Source organism: Erythrolamprus reginae, chromosome Z, assembly GCF_031021105.1.
Source record: "Erythrolamprus reginae isolate rEryReg1 chromosome Z, rEryReg1.hap1, whole genome shotgun sequence".
In the NCBI taxonomy this organism is placed as follows: Eukaryota; Metazoa; Chordata; class Lepidosauria; order Squamata; family Dipsadidae; genus Erythrolamprus; species Erythrolamprus reginae.
The window spans coordinates 21,673,145-21,694,995 of NC_091963.1; the positions used below are offsets into that span (position 1 = coordinate 21,673,145).

At 37.8% G+C, this 21,851-nt stretch overlaps 1 protein-coding gene and 1 long non-coding RNA gene across 5 annotated transcripts in view; one reads left to right on the forward strand and one right to left on the reverse strand.

Moving 5' to 3' along the window:
- The window catches only part of ZEB1 (zinc finger E-box binding homeobox 1), a 111,116-nt gene that overhangs the window by 22,388 nt on the left and 66,877 nt on the right, over positions 1–21,851 (reverse strand). For 3 of the 4 annotated variants that reach the window (XM_070729115.1, XM_070729114.1, XM_070729118.1), the window contains exons 2-4: positions 11,151–11,351; positions 6,541–6,603; positions 2,390–2,548 (exon numbers count right to left, since the gene is read on the reverse strand). In XM_070729115.1, the coding sequence (XP_070585216.1) occupies positions 2,390–2,548; positions 6,541–6,603; positions 11,151–11,351 (423 nt within the window). The remainder of the gene's footprint in view (positions 1–2,389; positions 2,549–6,540; positions 6,604–11,150; positions 11,352–21,851) is intronic. The other variant, XM_070729117.1, reaches the window with a different exon arrangement.
- Positions 18,291–21,851, forward strand: part of LOC139154479 (uncharacterized) — a 36,374-nt gene continuing 32,813 nt past the window's right edge. The window contains exons 1-2 of the long non-coding RNA XR_011556914.1: positions 18,291–18,683; positions 20,640–20,742. This is a non-coding gene — a long non-coding RNA (uncharacterized lncRNA). The remainder of the gene's footprint in view (positions 18,684–20,639; positions 20,743–21,851) is intronic.

The following is a 21,851-nucleotide window of genomic DNA, read 5'->3' on the forward strand; positions in this document are numbered from 1 at the left end:
ACCTCGACTGACTCGTTGTCAGTCGACTCTGTTTTACAATTGGAGTCGAGGTCGGCCCGGATCTGAGCGACTTTATCAGCGAAAAACGTGTTAAACTCCTCGGCACTACTCTGCAAGGGCTCCCCAACTCCCCCCTGGTTAAGAAGGGAGCGGGTCACCCTAAACAGAGCGGCCGGGCGGGATTCCGCTGATGCAATCAAGGCGGCATGGTACGCGCATCTTGCCGCCTTGAGCGCCACTTTGTAAGTCTTAATAAAAGCTCTTACAAGTGTTCGATCGGATTCAGACCTACTCTTCCTCCATCGCTTCTCTAGACGTCTCTTTTGGCGTTTCAACTCCCGGAGCTCCTCGTTGAACCATGGGGCTCTACGGGGTCTAGCGCCATGGAGAGGTCGCAAAGGCGCAATCCGGTCAAGAGCCCCCGCTGCAGCCCTGTTCCAGGCCTCCGCGAGAGACTCCGCCGAACTGTGGACGAGTGCCTCTGGAATAACCCCAAGCTCTAATGATGGCAATGGGGAGTGCTGGACTTGATTGTTGCTAAGTACTGTAGTCACGATATATTTTATGACCATATCAGTGGTGGGTTCTGTTGTGATTCAGCCTGAGGCTCCTCAGGGACCGGCTGGAGCTCTGCCGGATCCATGCCCAGAGGAGGAGGACAGTGACCAGGAGGGGGAGGACCAGGCAGACGGGGGAGAGGAACGTCAGGAAGAGGAGGAGGGAGAGCAGCCTGAGACCCCCGGGGGGGGGCTCTCCCCAGCTAGTAGCCTGGATTCATTGGATGAAGACGCACAGGCTATAATAGACATGAGGCAGAGACGTGCAGCTCAAAGAAGGGGCCAATTAGAAAGGTATTTCCATCCCTGAATTGGCAACAGCTGGGTTTGGGTGTGGTTCTCCTCAGCAGGGTTGAAAAGGCAGGCCCGCCCTTACAGTCTTGTGGAGAGTTATCAATTGGGAGTTCTGTGATCTTGCTTCGATTCTTGGCGTCTCTGATCTTGGCTTGTGGCTTAGAAGGCTGAAAGACTTGGGGGAGGCATGGGTTTTATTATCTCCAGTGTTGTTTTTGCCAGCAAGAATCCTGTTTTATTGCCTGGCCTTCGTGAAACCTCTGTGAAGCTTCATCGTGTTCCTGTCTGTAAGAACAGTTTTTGTTACCTGTGTTTGCTTTCCAGTATATAAACTGCCTTTGCTTTTTACCAGTGTGTCTGATACTCTTTTTGGTTGGTGTTGGCATCTGGGGGGACCCAGACAGAACAGGGTTCCTTCTAGTATGGTCCAGAGCGCTGCACTGGTAGGATTTCCAAGTCAGAAGAAGCTCTCTCACCGACCCTTGTCTTAATGCCACCCTTTATTCTTCGTCCAAAACACAGCTGAGAAGCTCCTCACCTGTGTTTCAGCTTGTAATGTAGCTCTGAGCATGTGGGGAAGTGAAATAATGCAGTGGGATGCGTGCGCGTATATACACACCGGTAGCAAAATTCAAATGGAACCCACCCCTGGACCATATCACTTAGCAACATTGCCGTCTCAATTACCATCATTAAACTATCTGTGTTGCTCTTATATAATATTCCTTCATGTAATGTTACTTTCATAATACCTCATGACACTATTTCATTATGACATCTATACAAGTGGGGAATGTACTACTGCAACAAATCATTAATTTTAACAATATCCAAAAGAGAATAGATGCAGCATTTGACAAGGGATATGCCTATAATCTTATAAGAGCCAAAAGATGTGACACTGAAATACCTAGTAAGCTCTCTCCTTAAAGTAACCATAGGAAATAGCCTAAATATCGATATTGAAAGACATAGCGTTTCTAAAGAGAATTTCTCAAATTAAAATATGTATCAAATCTGCAATTTATTATTCAGTGGAGTAGTTTCATTGAAGCAAATCAATTAAGCAGTTGGTGCAAGCAAATAGCTAAGCATGGAAGCGAAAGTGCTAGTTCATGATAGACTTAAAGAGAAAAAAAATCTGAAAAGTTGTGATTATTGATTTTCACTTATGTATTATTTTACAAAATCTTCTTTTCTGTACAGTATTGAATGTTTCTGGGATTGAAAACATGACCTCAAAGGATTGCTTATTAGATATTATAAAGATGCAATGCTCTCACAGATATACAGATATATAGCTTTAGTTAAGGATTTTTTTTTCCAAACTTGGCAACTTTAAAATATGTGACAGGCTGGCTTGTATGGGAATTCTGGGAGTTGATTTCCAGACATTTTTAAAATGGTTAAATTTGAAAAACATTGCTTTACATGCAACTTATTCAGGTCTTGCTTCTAATTTTCATCATTTTAGAAATTACAAACTTGCTTCTAATTACACAATTTGAAAATATTACATACAGCCAAATAGGGCTTACCATTTTCATCCTGACCACTAGCCTCAGGTGTACCTTGGTGTTGTTCCTCCTCAGGTGCTTCAGGGTAAATAACTGCTGTATCTTCTTGTTGCAAAAATTCTTCAACATTCGGGTCGTGATTTTGTTCATTTTCTGCATCAGAATCACATTCATCTTTTACTAGAAACGAGGAGTGATAATATTCTGTAACTATTTGTATTATGTCTTTATAAGCCAAGTGCTCAAGTTGATTAATAAAAATTAAGGTATTTTACCAAATTTAAAATTAAGACCCTTTTTCCTTAACCCAGTCATGCCATAATATTTATGGACAAGAATTGTTTTGTTAGCCTTTTTTTGGGGTAAATTAGCAGAGTTAATAAACTGTTTATCTATAGGAGATAAAAAAACACATTTATAAAATAGGCTTAAAATTTTATACTATTTTCCTTTTTCATTAAGATTATTATTATTATTACTTTCAAAGTTTTATGATACCTTTTTATTATGAGTTGAAAATGGAAAGAGATATGAAAAATTTCTGTTCGTTAAGAAATATAGTTAATTTAGGAAAGCGTGAAAAATATAGATATGGCAATCCGCAAGCTAAATATTATGTTGTAAATTTACAAAATACAATAGGGAAATAATAAAGAAAGAAGGAGAGAGCAAAATATCTCTCCAATTGTTACTTTATTTTACTTTTGTTATTGTAAATTTCTTTTTACTTTTTGTATTTTCTTTTCTTTTCTTCAAATGTGTTCATATCTGTTTTTGATTTCTGTTCTGTATTGTGCATTTGTCAATAAAATTATAATTAAGGTAAAGAAACATCAAAACAATATTTAATATTACGCAAGGGTGGCTATGCGTTGCATGTCAAAAAAGTCTAGATAGTGGCTGCAATAATGCAAAGTGCTGTCCCTTTTTAATTATACCCAACATGTTAAAAAGGGAAGGGGATTCACTTGCATGGTTGTGGCTCACATCTTTTTACCTCCATTGCGGATAATCCTGATAGTAAATATGATACCTTTTACCAATCTTGAACAAGCTTGATATGTATAAACAATGAGATGAAAATATAGAGATGGATTCTGGTAACAGTGTTAAAATTTCAGTATTTTACCATGGTTTATTTTAACATGCTATAGTTGGATAGATCACTTCTAAACAATCCCCATTAATCTTTATAATCCCCTTAATCTTTTCTTTGACATTTTAAATGTTTTAAGAACTGTATGTAGAGCTATAGATGAAATTTTCCAGCAAAAACAAACCCCAACTCCAAACCTCTTATTTTTGGACAAATATTATCCTTTTATCCGGAATAGCTGAGTCATAAAATGACTCAGTAGCATAAATTTAGCAAAAAAGAAAAAAAGAAAAAGAAAGAAAAATGAAGAAAGAAAAAGAAAGGAAGATGGAAGAAAGAGCTTAGTTAACATTGAAAACTGACTAAAATTTATGCCAAACTGGGCAAGAAAATAATTGCTTTATCAATAAAAAAGTATTATATTTTCATAAAAGTATGCTTCATGACCAGTTTGCCTCACTCTGAATAGGGCTTTATTTGACAACATAATTACCATCCATCAAATTTAATTGGCTATGTCAAAGTTTTATCACATTTTCCAGCAATGTGATTTAAGTTGTATTTTTTTAAAAGGCAAAGTAGCACATGGATATACTGAGGATATGATAAAAATTTGGAAATTGGTGACAAATTATTTTAGGCTGTTCCAAAGTATAGAATTTGTCTTCAAAATTTATACAACATTCAGCAAGACCTGTATATTTGACATATGTTATAGCTTTCACAATTTCATTTTAAAATTGAAGTTTCAGTATATTTTTTATTTTTAAAACATTTATATTCCAATTAAACAGAGTTTTCTCCTTTAAATTGCACTTCCGGAGGTTAAAAATATTTTAAAAAACCGTTTGTTTGGACTTAGTGAAAATTGCAAAAGGATCTAATAGTGGTTCATGAGCTGATTTGATGGAGAGGATTTTTGTTCTTGAAGATATCAGTCAAGTGGGGCAGGAATTTCCAGAATCTGGAAAATTGACCTTTCAAAAAGAAAGCAAATTCCTTGCCCCACCATGGTATCTAACTAGATACTAATTTCCAACTCCTCTATCTCTCTTATCCTATCACTTTTTCCTTATCAGCTTCCTTCTTTCTCCAGACTGTTGGACAAACTTTCAAAAACAAACAAAATCAAATCAAAGCCAAGAAAAGAAGAGTTGCACATCATCTTTTTTTTTCCTTATCAGGTTCATTTGGAGCTTTATAAGATTCATTTGGAGCTTATAAGGTTCATTTGCAGTTTTTGAGTAATTATTTGAAATATAGATGATGCTGAAGGCCAGAATTTTAAATACCGGTATATAAATATATGAAGAAATTGTTCCTGTAGAAATCCCCTTCGATACTGGTGATGTCTCACTTGTACACACACGTACACACACACACACACACACACACTCACACACACACTCCTCGAAGGGAAGCTGCCATAGCCGCCTCAGCAGTTGCTGCTGCCGCCTCTGCTGGGACTGGCTAACTCGTCGGTGCCCCGGCCTTGTCCCTGCCATCCGGGGCCCCTGTGCAGCCACCTGGAATACGACACTTTGCATGTAACATATAACATGTGCTCAGTGATCCCACCACCAGACAATCATGAGGGGCTCCCGGAGGCTCCGCTCCGCACTAGATTAAGCCCCAGCAGCAACCCACGATGTACCTAGGCCATGAAAGGTGAACCGTGAAGTGGTGAGGGATCACTGTATATATACTACTGAGTCATTGCCAATATCAAAGGAGATTTCTACAGGAGCAATATACTGTCTTCCTCTTGCCTCTATCCTGGATACAGGGATCCCTTGCTTATAGTAGTACAAACTAGGATCAAACGTTTAAATTTGCCATCTGAGAGTTTCTTTTGAATTCCCCAAGATGTCATCCATATTGTAATGCAGATGTAAACTATATTGACTTGAATATATTTTGCTATTCTATAATCTTTAAATGCTGTTTGTATTTACTGTTTTATTGCTATATATTTTAAAAGAAGAAAGTTTGAAAGTTGCCAAAATACTTTTGTTCTTTTTGCCTCCTTATTTTCAGAAATGGCTATTGCAAATTTAAAATTAATCTTAGCAGCTGCCATTTAAATCTAGAGAAATTATGAAAAGGCGTTATGGTATCATAATGCATTACACAGCATTTTCTTTTAAATATCTGTACAAATTTGTACTATGGTAAAATAATGTCCCTTTTTTGTTTAGTTCTTTATTTTTCATTCTTTAAGCTTATTCATTGAACTTTTAAAGTATTTTCATTATTTAAGCTTGTTCACTGAACTTTTAAATGGCTGTGATAGTAACAAAAGATTTCAAGATGCACAAAAATTCTAGGTGATCACATATATGAGGACACGGATTGTGGGGGCAATAGCATAGCTCTGTTTAAAAAGTGTTATTGATAACATGTTGTAAGCCGCCCTGAGTCTAAGGAGAAGGGCGGCATAAAAATCAAATAAGTAAGTAAGTAAGTAAGTAAGTAAGTAAGTAAGTAAGTAAGTAAGTAAGTAAGTAAGTAAGTAAGTAAATAAATAATAAAAAAGACATACGTTACTTAGTCCAGAGCTGTGATATGCTGCCAGTATAAAATCTTATACTGTACAAAGTAATATTTTTTCATGTGATTAAAATATGAATTGCAATATTTAAACCATCTTCTTGTTATATCAACAGTTATATCAACTGATTTTAAGTACATGGCTGAAGACAAATCGAAATAAAAAGGGTAATTTCTACCCTTGTGGGTTGGCTCATAATCTTGCATTATAATCTTATAACAGAACCCAAATAAATTCTTCATCCACTGTTCTGCTAAGAATAACAGCAAAGAAATTGCAGAGGCACTGCAGCCAAGGGAAGTAGCTGTTGTGCATAATTTATCAGCAACACTTTTAAATTGCACTATTGGGAGCCTAATCTGGTCATTTTCAGTAAATGCATATCCATAGTTTAAAGTATTAAGTGGAGTGCATGTAGAAAAGTGCTACACGGGGGGCGGAGGGATTAGGAGAAATGCATAGTTCTATTAATCCGAAGAATAGTCTAAATACTAAAAACAAAATTAAGGAATCTGATGACAATACCTGGACATCCAGATTCATCTACTTGAGCTTCAGGCCCCAGGATTTCCTTTGCTTCTTTATTACCTGAAATATAATAGGCTATCAATGAAGATCAATCCTTCACTTATTTACTTGAAATCATCCGAGACACACTAATAAATATTCATAATACTGTAATATGATATTGTATAAAATGATACATATATATCATTTTACTGTATAATATATGAATAATTGTTGGTAATGAGCTATAAAGCCCTACATGGCATCGGGTCAGATTACTTGCAGGACTCTCTTCTGCTGTATGAGTCCCAGAGACAGATTAGGTCCTTCTCCAGGTCCCGTCATCCAGACAATGCCGCTTGGTGGGGCCTGGGGGAGCAGCCTTCTCTGTGGGGGCCGTGGCCCTCTGGAATCAGTTCCCCCTGGAGATTCGCACTACCCCTACCCTCCTTGCCTTCCGTAATAGTCTTAAGACTCACCTATGTTGCCTTGTCTTACAAATCCCTCATCATACAAACTTTTCGAGATACAAACACGGAAGTCTGGAGGTGGGGAATCCCAGCAGCTTTGGCTGGCAAAAGGGGTGAGTTTTGGGCTTCCACGCATCAATCGCTTTTCCATTGATTCCTATGAGAAACATTGTTTCATCTTACAAACTTTTCACCTTACAAACCTCGTCCCGGAACCAATTAAGTTCGCAAGACGAGGTATCACTGTATGTTGTATGATAGAACTGATATCATTGTTTTTAATATTGGATTTTTAGATTGTAATTTTAAATTTAATTAGATTTGCCATTGCACTGTATTGTTATATTATATGCTGTTAGCTGCCCCGAATCCTCAGAGAAGGGCGGCATACAAATCAAATGAATGAATGAATAAATAAATAACAAAAACAGAGCCGGGGTGGCACAGCAGGTAGAGTGCTGTACTGCAAGCCACTGAAGCTGACTGTAGATCTGTAGGTCAGCGGTTCAAATCTCATCACCGGCTCAAGGTTGACTCAGCCTTCCATCCTTCCAAAGTGGGTAAAATGAGGACCCAGATTGTGGGGGCAATAGCCTAGCTCTGTTAAAAAGTGCTACTGCTAACATGTTGTAAGCCACCCTGAGTCTAAGGAGAAGGGCGGCATAAAAATTGAATAAATAAATAAATTTTACTGAATTGTTAGAGAATGAAATAACATTGAAAAATGCCTATCTTATGTAATTCACTTATCTAACTTCAAGACGAATATCATGGGAAAGGTATCTCATGAAAATCATAACAATTAGTTAAATTCATAGATTTTCCTTCACCTATTCTAGCTATTCCTAGCTTTTATTATTTATTTATTAATCAGATTTGTATGCCGCCCCTCTCCGTAGACTAGGGGCAGCTAACAGCAATAATAATAATATAATGTAAACAAATCTAATATTTAAGTTAATTTAAAAAACCCCAATTTAAGAAACCAATCATACATACTGACATACCATGCATAAATTTTATAAGCCTAGGGGGAAGGGAAAGTCTCAATTCCCCCATGCCTGACAACAGAGGTGGGTTTTAAGGAGCTTACGAAAGGCAAGGAGGGTGGGGGCAACCCTGATATCTGGGGGGAGTTGGTTCCAAAGGGTCGGGGCCGCCACAGAGAAGGCTCTTCCCCTGGGTCCCGCCAAACGACATTGTTTAGTTGACGGGACCCGGAGAAGGCCCACTCTGTGAGACCTAACTGGTCGCTGGGATTCGTGCGGCAGAAGGCGGTCCTGGAGATATTCTGGTTCGGTGCCATGAAGGGCTTTATAGGTCATAACCAACACTTTGAATTGTGATCGGAAACTGATCGGCAACCAATGCAGACTGGTCTCTTAGAAATCAAAGTGATTTGACTTATACATTGAATCAAATTATTTAAGTTCTGGTATTCTCTATTCTCTGTCAGTACTAGTTGATAGCTTCACTATTAAATACTGAAAAAAACCCATGAAAGACATTTCCATGTAAATGTATTACATTTTGGCAATTTGTACATTAATAGACATTGATGGCTTCAGCCAGATTACACTTATCCCTTTTGTACATATATATTAGTGGTAGCCAATTTAAAAAGAGATGGTTGCAAATGAGGTCCTACATTGAAAAACAATTCACATGTTCCATTTGCCTTTAGGATCCTTAACTCTAAAAAGAAAAGAGTCTAAAAAACCTCTAGGGAGTTTTTTAGGGGTTGTAGGGAGATCTAGACCTTAGAATTGCTGCTAATATGACTTGAGCGGTTTCACCTAAAAAATTCAAAGTTTGTCTATATTATTATTATTATTATTATTATTATTTATTGGATTTGAATGCCGCCCCTCTCCGTAGACTCGGGGCGGCTAACAACAATGATAAAAACAGCATGTAACAATCCAATTAATAAAACAACTAAAAACCCTTATTATAAAACCAAACATACACACAAACATATCATGCATAACTTGTAATGGACTAGGGGGAAGGAATATCTTAACTCCCCCATGCCTGGCGGCATAAGTGAGTCTTGAGTAGTTTACGAAAGACAGGGAGGGTGGGGGCAGTTCTAATCTCCGGGGGGAGTTGGTTCCAGAGAGCCAGGGCCGTCACAGAGAAGGCTCTTCCCCTGGGGCCCACCAAATGACATTGTTTAGTCGACGGGACCCGGAGAAGGCCAACTCTGTGGGACCTTATCGGCCGCTGGGATTCGTGCGGTAGCAGGCGGTTCCGGAGGTAATCTGGTCCAATGCCATGTAGGGCTTTAAAGGTTATTTATTTATTTATTTTAAATAAACATCTGAAGTAAATATTTGGACCTACTAAAGACCACTGAATTGTCAAAGCAAGTTTCTTATTTGGAAAATAAACTATCCACTATATGTACACATGTTTCTAATAACCACTGCTTCTAAATGGCATATAAGCAGCAGAAACAAAGACCAATACTGTACTGAAATAACATTTACAGAAAATCAAAATTTAAAAAGGTAACATCTGACTTCTCCACACGAAAAGATCAGAGGCGGGTTCTAACGTATATCACTGCCAGTTCACGTCCTCCCGTGCCATGTGGTCGTGTGCTGCAGGACTGCAGATGTGCTTCATGCACGCATGCGCAGTACCCCCGAAAATACTCCCATAAAGCCAAAAACAAGATGGTGCTGCAAGCACAGTTAAAGAAACTTGGGTTTTGCGCATAAGAAAAACACCCCAGAATTATTTTTTTAAAAAATCCTTCTTTAAAAAAAGGATCCAATTTTTTTTTAAAAAAGATGGCAACGCCCACACACCCACCTGGTCCTGTAGCATCATCCTGATGACACCAATGGGTTGCTACCTGACTTACAATCTAGTCCAAACTAAATTATTAGATTTGTTGGACATTGTTTTATTGTTGTTATGAGCCTCCCTGAGTCTCCGGAGAGTGGTGGCATACAAATCAAATCAAATTAAATCAATCAATAAATAAGCAAGCAAACAAGCAAACAAACAAACCGGGAGGAATTCGCCTCTGGAAGAGGTTCTTTATTACGTATAAAGAAGCATTTGCTTCAGTTATATATACCAATTTGACATATTACTGACCCATAGTTACTTAAAACTGTATCTAAAATTAGTAATGGGAATAAAGGTACTTCAGTATGAAGAATTTTTGCTTTATTCAGCAATTTTATGAGTCCACTCTTTCTTATATTTGTTCTAACTATACACACTCCCCAAAATATCTGATAAGAAAGCAATAAGTGTAACAGGGGAAAGAGAGAAGATATTGTATATACTGAAACAAAACAAGTGGAGTTCTCTCTGAGAAAAGTAGATAACATATTAGGCACCCTTTCTTTGGTGCTTGTTGCTAATTTCCATTTGTTACTAATTTCCTTTCTGCAAGATAACTCTTTCCCTCAATATAAAGGGTTTCCTGAGCTAATACACAGATAGAGAAAGTAGTGCTTACTTTTGTATAGCTATTACTAGGATCAGGCTGAGGGCCACAATTTTCTTATTATCTAGTGTAGTTCCTACTATGATTAAGCAACTATTATCTCAAAGAGATCATTATCTTTGTAATGGGTGGCTACTTGGTAAATACAGTACTATATGCATTCACTGGGAGTAGAGGGCCCATGTTACCTAAAACTGTGATTCAAAAAAACCCCCTAATGATAATATCCTTCAAGGCCAATTCTTTGCAAATGCATAATTTTTTAATCTTCTTACTGTACTCCTATATTTTGAAAGCTGGGTAGCAGATAGAAGATAAGTTACTGAAGTGCTATGAATAAGGACAATGCAATAGACAAGGACAGTGGGAAAATTTTATAGGGGCTGCATTTTGCTATCTTTCTTAACACTGAAATATTAGTGGAAAGGGAGGTAAACTTGCATGTTCACTGAGTCCCATATTTTCATTACTGATATTGTAATATTTGTGAAAGTGTGTTGAGAAACAAATATCATTAAGCTGAATGATAAAAGCTTGTGCAATCAACTTATGAACTATAAGAGTTTGAAAGATTAAATGACAATGATATCTTCCTAGGGTATAAATACCTGTGCTACGCTGTTTCTAAAAGAGGTTAATGCTTTATTTTTAAGTTTATGAAGAGATACATTTCTTGATACTGTACTTACTTTCATCTTCCCAGCAACTATTTGTACTTCCTTCTTTTTCATTAGGTTCCGGTAATACTGCATGGTCTTTTGGCAAATCATCATCTGGCACGCTATTGTCACAATCTGTTCCATCTACTACACTTTCTTCTTCAACAATGTGCAATTTGTCTTCATCATCCGAATCTGAATTCGCTTCTACAACATTATTGTAAGTGGTAACTGCGGAGATATAAGGAGAAAAAATCAATGCAGTCTACAGTTCAGGAATGTTTCATTGCTAATAAAAATACTGATAGTAAGGTATAACTAACTACTACACCGAATTTTGCCCTCATTTCTAAAAATATTGAAACATACTATAACTCTCATTGAGGCAAGTAAATACAGTTTAGTATAAATATAGCACAATCTTCCTACAGGTATAATGTACAGTAGTTTAATGTCTTAAATGTCTAGTAAATAAATAACTATGTCATTTTGTCTAGAGATGAGATGAAACCATTCATTCAAACCTAACTCCATACCAGCTATCTTCTTGGAGAGAATTTGAGAAAATCCTTATAATCTGTCCTTTATTAAGACATGCTCTGTATAAATTCATAACTTGCTACTTGAGCTCCAGGAAATAGTACTTGTTTAGAAAAACTAAAGTACACTTAATTTTGTATGCAAGTTTACTTTGGCAACATCATTACAGGATTAGATTTGGTTTATTTTAGTTTTTTAATGACTGTCTACTCAGTACATTCCATGCAGTTTACAAAACAGTTAAACATAAACACAGACATCCCAGTCTAAAAACAATGCAATAACAGAAATACACCTGCTTCTTCACTCAAAGCCAGGGATCACTAACCAAATAAACTTCCGCTGATGATGTTACTTAGTTTGGTAATGAAAAGTCTGCAAGAAAACTACCAAGCTCAGAAAGCACCAAGAACTTCATAGTTCAATCCTCAGCTATAAAGGTTTTCTACTATCAGAACTTTCACCTATTCATTTCCTAATATACTCTATAATATGCTACAATCTGTCAGCAATATTCCACCATATAGTGGGACTTTGGTACTCGACATTTTTGAAACACATTGAATTTGCTACTCAAGGCATTTTTGGTGTGAAAATTTTGTCCCAATATTCATTGTTTATTTGTTACTCAATGCACAAACTAGAACTTATCATGTTGGCTGACATCATTATTCCTTATAGAAAAAATTGGTTTGGTACTCATCACAGCTCTCACAACTAATTAACAAGTACCAAGGTACTACTATATTTTATATCGGACCAACTAATCAATGTCTACATAACAGCAAACACAGATATCAATTCTAAATTGGAAATACCAAAACAGAGTGAGTGATATTTTGATTCCCCTGGATATTCTGCAATTGATTTCAAAGTATTTCTCTTTAGAAAAAGAATCATAAATTCTTATTTCATTGGAAACAACTGAACTAGAATTATTACAAAATTTAACATAATTTCTTATTGATTAAACTGTAGCCAAATTTTATTATCACAGCACTTATACATCTCTAAGAATACATATATCTACTAACTACTATATATTTAACTACTTCAGTTTTAATAATAAAGGTCATAAACTGGCATCTTTCCCTTTATCGTTCAGCCGTCTCTCTATGCCCCTTCTCAGCAGCCACAGATATATATCAAAATGCAAGAAAGGAATATGATATACAAAACAATCTGAAGTTAGTTGGGGGAAAGATCAAAAGCAACATGAGAAAATATTATTTTACTGAAAGAGTAGTAGATCCTTGGAACAAACTTCCAGCAGACGTGGTAGATAAATCCACAGTAACTGAATTTAAACATGCCTGGGATAAACATATATCCATCCTAAGATAAAATACAGAAAATAGTATAAGGGCAGACTAGATGGACCATGAGGTCTTTTTCTGCCGTCAGACTTCTATGTTTCTAAGTAACTTGATATCACAACAACGTTATTAAGAAAACTAAAGTAAAAGGTAAAGGTTTTCCTGCCCAGTCATGTCCAATTCTAGGGCGCAGTGCTCAATCTGTTTCTTAGCATTGTGGGAGCCAGCAAAAGGGAGCCAGTATTGTCTGAAGGTATTTTCTGTGGTCATGTGGTCAGCATGGCTATATGCCAAAGGTGCACGGAACATTCTTAACTTCCCACCAAAGTGGTACCAATTGTTACTTGCATTTGCATGCTTTCGAACCTCTAGGTGGTGAAGAGCTTGGGCAAGAACAGCTCACCCCATTGCACAGGTCTCAAGGTCTCAAACAGGGGGTCTCAGCTTTCCAGCTGACAAGCTCAGAGTATTTAATCACTGAGTCATTATGCCCCCCCCCCTTAAAAAAGGATAGGCAATATTTTCTTTGTGCTAGCAGTGATGTAACTGTCAAGTTAAGTTTATTTTATTGTCATTGCATCTCATACAATGAAATTAAATGTCATCTGCAGTGTACACTATAACTATAAAAATAAAACACAAGCGCACATCCTTAATATTCTATACAATTGAATTGAAAAGCTAATGTTGCGTTAGTATTGCACTATACAGTAGAATTGAATATAGTTACTGCCCTGCGATAGAAGTTGCTTTTCAGCCCATTTGCCCTTGTTTTTATTATCCTGTATCATCTGCCACATGGTAAAAGTTCAAAAAAATGGTGCCCAGAATGAGATGGATCTAACAGGTCCACCTCTATTTGTCTTTACTATTAGCTATACAAATATTGAATGTCTGCTGGTGGAAAGAAGATGGATGAAGTTCAATTCATATTGTAAAGCTCAATTCTGAGACGACAGAAAAGCCATCAGTGTTCTTATTAGTTCTTGGAAATTGCTGTTAAAGCTATTTTGGACCTCAAACTATAGTACATATGCTATTATCTCTGATCAGTTTTGACTATTTTGCTAATTGCTACCATATAATGCAGGGGTGTCAAACTCAAAGCAAATAGGCAGGATTCAGCCTGCGGGGTGCTTAGATCTGGCCCACAGGGCCACCCTGGAAACCACGAAGGACCGGCCTGCAGTGCCTCTGCTAGCAAAAATGGATCTTGCAAGGGCCGTGCGCAGCTCCCCTGAGCTCTGTTTTTGCTGGCAGAGGGTTACAGGAGGCCTCCCCAGCCAAAAACAGAGCTCAGGAACCCATTTTTGCTGGCAGAGCACTTGACAGGTGTACCCCTGACACAAGTGATGTCATGCTGGCCATATCCACCCTGGCTACTTGAGGTAAAACACAATCCTGTAACAGCCCTGAAATCAGGTTTGATACCGCTGATATAGTGGCAAACTTTATAATAGTCACCCATTCCTTTGATATGGTTGGACTGCATGAAGGCCCCTTGTAAGACACTGGAGGTAGAGAAATGTGAAATTCAAACTGCAGGTTATTTCTTTATTCAATTTTTTTGCCGCTCTTCTCCTTAGACTCAGGGCGGCTTACAACATGTTAGCAATAGTACTTTTTAACAGAGCCAGCACATTGCCCCCACAATCCGGGTCCTCATTTTACCCACCTTGGAAGGATGGAAGGCTGAGTCAACCTTGAGCCGGTGATGAAACACTGACCTACAGATCTACAGTCAGCTTCAGTGGCCTGCAGTACAGCACTCTACCTGCTGCGCCACCCTGGTTAGCTAGGTGAAATTTAACATGCAGCAACGGATAGCTACTGACTATCCAGCAACAATACAGTTATTAAACTGCAACTCTCAGGATCCGTCACTATTGGCCATTTAGAAACTGCAATTAGTGACATCAGAGTTATATGTATGCAGGGGTGGGTTCCTCCCGGTTTGGACTGGTTCGATAGAACCAATAGTGACCCACTGGTAATGTCACTATGATGTCACCGACCCGGTTTAGTTGGTGCCAGTCTGTGGGTGCCGCCATATTATTTTTGAAATTTTATTCCCCCTCCCCCCTTCAATGAGTTCTGGCACTGTGCATGTGGTCGCCATCTGTTTTTCGGCTTTATTTTTTTGCCATGCAATGCAGAAGGAAGTGAACACGCAGTGAGGTGAGTTAAAACCCACCCTTGAAGGAAGGCTTGCTAGGCCCAAAATGCAGTATGAAGGTGGTGCAGTGCCCCCTGCATCCCTTTTGGCTCCCAGGGGCTGTAGAAAGGCTTGCTAAGCTGAAAACAAAATGCAGGGGGGTGGGGTCCAGAGCCCTTCCCATGTCCCCTTTGGTGCTATAGAAAGGATTGCTGGGCCCAAAATGGGGTGCGAGGGAGGGTAGGGCATCCCCCCACGTACCCCCTTTGGCTCTCCAGGGGCTGTAGGAAGGTTTGCTAGGCCCAAAACGGGGAGCAGAGGGTGCAGCATCCTCCCCAAACTCTCATTTTGGCTTCCAAGGACTGTAGAAAAGCTTTGTAGGCCCAAAATGGGACACGGGGGGGGGGAACACTCAATGTTTAGGGATCCCCATGTGCAGGGAGTTTGAGTTGAGAGTTAATTGTAAGTGGTTGCTATAAGCTATCCTTCTAAGCTAATCAACAGTGCAGCTTTAAGAATGCCTGATGATCTATGGACATGTTCTCAGTTTCAAAACATGTGTTTTTCCCCCCTGCTAGTGAAAACCTTCTGGAAGGGAGAAAGGGAAGGAGAGAGAAAGAAAGAGAGAGACAAAAAAGAAAGAAAAAGAGGAAGGAAGGGAGAGAAGACAAAGAAAGAGTTAAAGAGAAAAGAAAGAAAGAAAAAGACAGAGAAAGAAAGAAAAAAGTGAAAGAGGAAGGAGAGGAGAGAGAGAGAGAGAGGGAAAGGTAGAAAAGGAAGGAAGCACCACAAATCCTGATATTAGACGGGGCACTTTGAAACGTCACAGCAACTTAGGGCTAGAAGATAACTCAGAGGTCATACAGTCCAACCTCATGCTTATATATTGTCAGAAAGGAGAAGTAGTTTACTAGGACAAGACTGCCATGCAGAGGAAAGCAGAGATAGTCTTTGACTTATGATCACAATTGAGCCCAAAATTTTGGTTGCTAACAAGAGCATTGTTAAGTGAATTTCTCAACATTTTACTCAATCCATCACATTTCCTGGCTCTAACAGTCATGTGCAAGCTAGTGAAGTACATATGGAAGCATGTGTAGTGTTCTAATATGCAAAAGTTATGGCTAAATGTATGGCAGGAAGTGGACTCTGAGTTGTTTTTCAAAATGTATTAAGTGAGATTGAATGTGTAGTCTTAGAAGAGCTCTCTCTGTGTGTACATACACTGTGTGTGTACATACACACACAGTATACAGTGTTCCCTCGATTTCCGCTGGGGATGCGTTCCGAGACCACCCGCGAAAGTTGAATTTCCGCGAAGTAGAGATGCGGAAGTAAATATACCATTTTTGGCTATGGACAGTATCACAAGCCATCCCTTAACACTTTAAACCCTTCAATTACCATTTCCCATTCCCTTAACAACCATTTACTCACCATTATTACTGGTACTCACCATTGAATAAAACACTTAGTGATCCTGATATTTATAAACATAATTATTTATTAACAATAATTTTTTTTTGTTATTTATTTGCAAAAATTATTAGTTTGGTGATGACATATGACGTCATCGGGTGGGAAAAACCGTGGTATAGGGAAAAAAACCATGAAGTATTTTTTAATTAATATTTTTTGAAAAACCGTGGTATAGGCTATTCGCGAAGTTTGAACCCGCGAAAATCGAGGGAACACTGTATATACTAGATAATCTATCTTTTTGTGTTCCTGGGTGTATGTACACATATGGCATATATACATAGGATTAAATAGTATATTTTGGATGTTCAGTGGTAATAAACATTGATTCATGTAGTAATTCTTCAATAACTGGGATGACCAGTTATTCCCTAGTATGGGATCAAGAATGGGGTAGGAGGAAAGTTTACCTTTCTGTTTAATGGTAAATAGGCAAGGAATATGTTCTCATTGAGGCCTTTGATGTGAGGAGGCCAGGCACCCTAACACTAACCCTTGAATGAGTGATGTCAACTTGGCCACTCCCACCCAGTCACATAATCACAAAGCCATGTCCACCATCACATGACCACCAAACCACACACACAAAATAAGCCATACCCACAGAGTTTAAAAAAAATTAGGAACACATCCCTGCATAAATGGTATCTATCCTACATTCTATTTAAAGTAATAATCCTTGAATTAAACTCCCTGGGAAATCCTGGGATTCTAGTAACCTCTTTTGATGCCAAATAACCTGGGATCAATATCTTTTAATGATACTTGGAGCACAGTTCCCTCTAAGCTGAGCAGTGAGCAATCGCTCACTTAAAAATTATCATCAACTCAGACTTTTCCAAACCTGCCCAGAAGCCGAGAGGGAAAGAGTGAGGGAAGGAGAGAGAGAGAGGAAGAGAGAGAAACAGATAGAAAAAAGAGAGGAAGGAAAAGAGAAAGAAAAAGAATGGGAGTAAGGAAGAGAGAAAGAAAATCAAAATCTAGTTTGAAACTAGCTCAACTATTTAAGTGGCATTTTGATATTGATAGAGTTGCCCTATTATGAGCTCAGTTATAGACACACAGTACAGTATTTTATTTTGAAATTCTCTGAGGCAAAACAGGGTGGGTTTTATTTATTTATTTATTATTTCTGTGCCGCCCAGTCCCGAAGGGACTGCCGCTCAGACACTATACTTTTCCGCCCCCCCCCCCCAAAACAAAATTAGAGGGAACACTGACTTGGAGTCAGCCAGCAATAGAAAGGCATTCTGTGTGCATAAAGCAAAAGGCCTTTTCTGTAGTGGACCTTAGCTGAAATACACAGTATTCTTTAAGGAATTTGGACAGGCAACTTCACAGCAATATTTTCAACACTGCACTGCTGAAAAAAATAAAGGGAACACTTAAAAAACAGAATATAACTTCAAGTAAATCAAACTTCTGTGAAATCAAACTGTCCACTTAGGAAGCAACACTGATTGACAATCAATTTCACATGCTGTTGTGCAAATGGAATAGTTGTGCAAATGAAATATTCAATGAGAATATTTCATTCATTCAGATCTAGGATGTGTTATTTGAGTGTCCCCTTTCTTTCTTTTTTTTGGAGCAGCATATTTTTAACTGCCTGGTTTGAGGTAATGGACTTGGAGTTGCTGCCTGCTCTTTTCAAAAGTAGTTGCATTGAGGCAAACAAGCTCCCTCAGCTACACTCACATGCATTCCAGCAGGTGTTCCAGCTGCTGGTTAATTAAGCCACACCCTTGGGTTTGCAAGCACTTGCTGAAATCCAGAGGCAGCCTCATTTTTAACCTTACAAAGCAAAAGCTGAGTCAAAGAGTAAAGGTGTAGTAAGAAAGGTGAAAGCAAAGGAGGAGGAAGTGGAAGCAGCATCTGGCAGAGATTACAAGTAGGCAAGAGGACTTCCATTCAACTGCTAGGGCAACAATCTATGGTGTCCAGCATATCTTGGGAGCAATCCTCTTTGGATCTTTGGCTGGAGCTCAGCAGCAACTGAAAAAGGAGCAACCATACTGAAACAGCACCTCATCCCTTCTAGTGAAAGAATACTGTATTGGGGAGAAAAAGCAGGTTGTATGCTACTTAAAAATTTCAAGACTTTTCTTTGAATGGAGTATTAACAGACTTAAGACATAGTCATGTGGTCACTGCAACTTGCAAAATATAGAAGGGTAAACTTAAGCTAAAGTGATAGACAATTGTTGGGAGGAAGATTTGTGTGTTGCAGTAAAGCCTGAGGTATAGATTTGCTACTCTATGATGTGTCCACGCTTTGTAAAACAAAGAATACAACACATTTTATTCATTTAAGGCATTTCTATGGTCTCTTAATTCAAACAATACAATTCTGAGTGGTGTAAAAAAACAATTTTAAAAATGCAAAACAACCCACAACCCAACCCCAAGAAGCAAATAGAAATAAAACAATTAACTGTCCTCAGAACCCCAAATGTAATATTCCACCAGAGGGAACTCTACTTATCCTGACTCAAGTAAAACAGTTCTAATGTCTTTAAATCCTCAGATTTCCTGCTGTTTATTATACTCTACATTGCATTTATTAAAATGCTTTAATGCCTTATATATTGCCAGAATGTTTCAAATATAATTGTTAAAAAAACACAAATCAGAATTGCAAAAACTATTATTATTTATTAGATTTGTATGCCGCCCCGAGTCTATGGAGAGGGGCGGCATACAAATCTAATTAATAATAATAATAATAATAATAATAATAATAATAATAAATTATTTATTTATTTATTACTTAGATTTGTATGCCGCCCCTCTCCGAAGACTCGGGGCGGCTCACAACACGTGGCAACAAATCATAAATAATAATAATATTTTCAGATAGTTAAAATGGTTTGGTGTCACATTTATAAGAATTACCATAGTCCAAAGTTAATAGCGGGGAGTTTTAGAACTGCCTTAGGGCATGAAAGCCAGCTAGGTGAACTTGGATCAATTATTCTCAGTCTTGGGTAGAAGATATTGGAAATCACTTCCAAGAAAATATTGGAAGCAGTATTTTCCCCCTCCCCAAATAATAACAACATATGGAACTGTTCCTATGGTCACCAGGAGTCAAAGCTGAATTGAAGAACCATTTCAACAACAAAGTTGTTCTCAGCTTTACAGTATGAGGAAAAACATGTTTCCAACAGTTCAGAAACAGTTGGTTACTTACGTGACAAGTAATTTGCCTGTTGATTAATTCATATTTTATGAGAAATAAACCACATATCGTGAAGAATACTTACAATAACAATATGGCTTTGTATTTCATTGAAATACTGTCTTTTGACCAGATTGGTGTGATACCCTACAGAACTACTCTTTATCTTAAAAAAAACACCCTACACCACTAGACACTATTATAAGCTTCTGGCCTTAACACATCTATAAAGCTCAATGTATATCCAAAGAAAGATGTAATGTGAATTAGAAATCTTGTATAGACCTAGACATTTTTTTAATTTCATAGTTTTATGAACTGCTGTATCTGTTCATGTACTAGATGTATAAATTCCATTTTGTTATCAAGATATATGTAGATTGTTCTGAGTTGTATGTAGATTATTCTGAGTTTGGGTTTTGCCCCGTGTAATATTTTAAATGTCTATGCGATGTTTCGGTGAAATCATATTCACCATCATCAGGCTGAAGTTGTAAGCTTCGTGCTGCTGTAAATTTACAGCAGCACAAAGCTTACAACTTCAGCCTGATGATGGTGAATGTGATTTCACCGAAACGTCGCATAGACATTCAAAATATTACACAGGGCAAAACCTGAACTCAGAACAATCTACATACATATACCCGTGAAAATCTATGAAAACAAATATATATATACAGTATACCTGGTTGAAAGATCATTGAACCTCATGTATAGCATACCTTAACATTTCAGTAATATTGTGTAAATTAGCACTATACGATTTTCAGCATGTAATATTGCAGAAAATATACAATTTCATCTAGATAAATATTTAATCTGTTATTTAATTATTCTCTTTCCAACAGCACATTACTTTATATAGCTGAGATGGACAAGCTCTTTACATTTCCACATGTGGGCTACATGGGACCACGATTGTTGTGCAAGCTCCTGATTGTATTACAAGAGGTATTTATCTCTATGAAATTACTCTTGAACAGAAAGGTGAATATCATCATAAAACTTTAAAATGCAAAGATAAAATCTACAGCATTAATTCAGTTTGGTTTTGTTTTAGCTTCACTCTTAAAGTGAAAATTTTCCAGGAATAATTTATTTATACTTCCCTATTGTTCTGATTATTATTCTGATGATACATGAATTGATTTAAACAAAAGGTAATGTCTTGGCCAATATCTTACCTCTATAAAGGATAAATATTCCCAAATTTGTGTACACATTCTTCAGAAAACAGATTAAAAGCTGGAGGCTTGATCTGTGAGTATTTCATTAGAGATTTCCAATCTACTGAGCAACATTAAGAAACCAACTGGCATAACTTTTGCTATGACTGTGTGCATCAAATTGCTTTTGTGTAATTAATAGTTACTGCTTGTGGTATAATGAGAAATCAAAAGTACATATTGATATTAATTTGGCTTATTTGGTAAAAGTATCCATAGCAATTCTAGAAAATAGAGTAAGAATCAAAAATATATTACAAGAATCTGTCTCGGAACGTCATTAATTTTTCCCCTTGCCCTGTGCAATCTGAGAATAGATTTTTATGAACATATGTCAGTAAAGCTGTAGAGTAGAACAGAACTTCAGAATGGTGATCACTAGTCTGTATAAGATCCCTACCCTTTTTTTCTATTTGGTCACCCTCTTTTCCAGTTACTGCTCTTTTGTAATTTTCCTTTTTCTTGAAAATTTTTAATAGCAACATCCCAGTTTTGTGTCTAAAGCTTAGCCTTTTGGCTCTTGCTTACTTTGTTAATAGCACGTTCTTTCCTTGGTATTGTTCCTGGCATTAGGCCTAGGTGAAGGGCAAAATGTGCCGGGGTGGCGCAGCAGGTAGAGTGCTGTACTGCAGGCCACTGAAGCTGACTTGTAGATCTGAAGGTCAGCAGTTCAAATCTCATCAAGGTTGACTCAGCCTTCCATCCTTCCGAGGTGGGTAAAATGAGGACCCGGATTGTGGGGGCAATAGCCTAGCTCTGTTAAAAAAGTGCTATTGCTAACATGTTGTAAGCCGCCCTGAGTCTAAGGAGAAGGGCGGCATAAAAATCGAATAA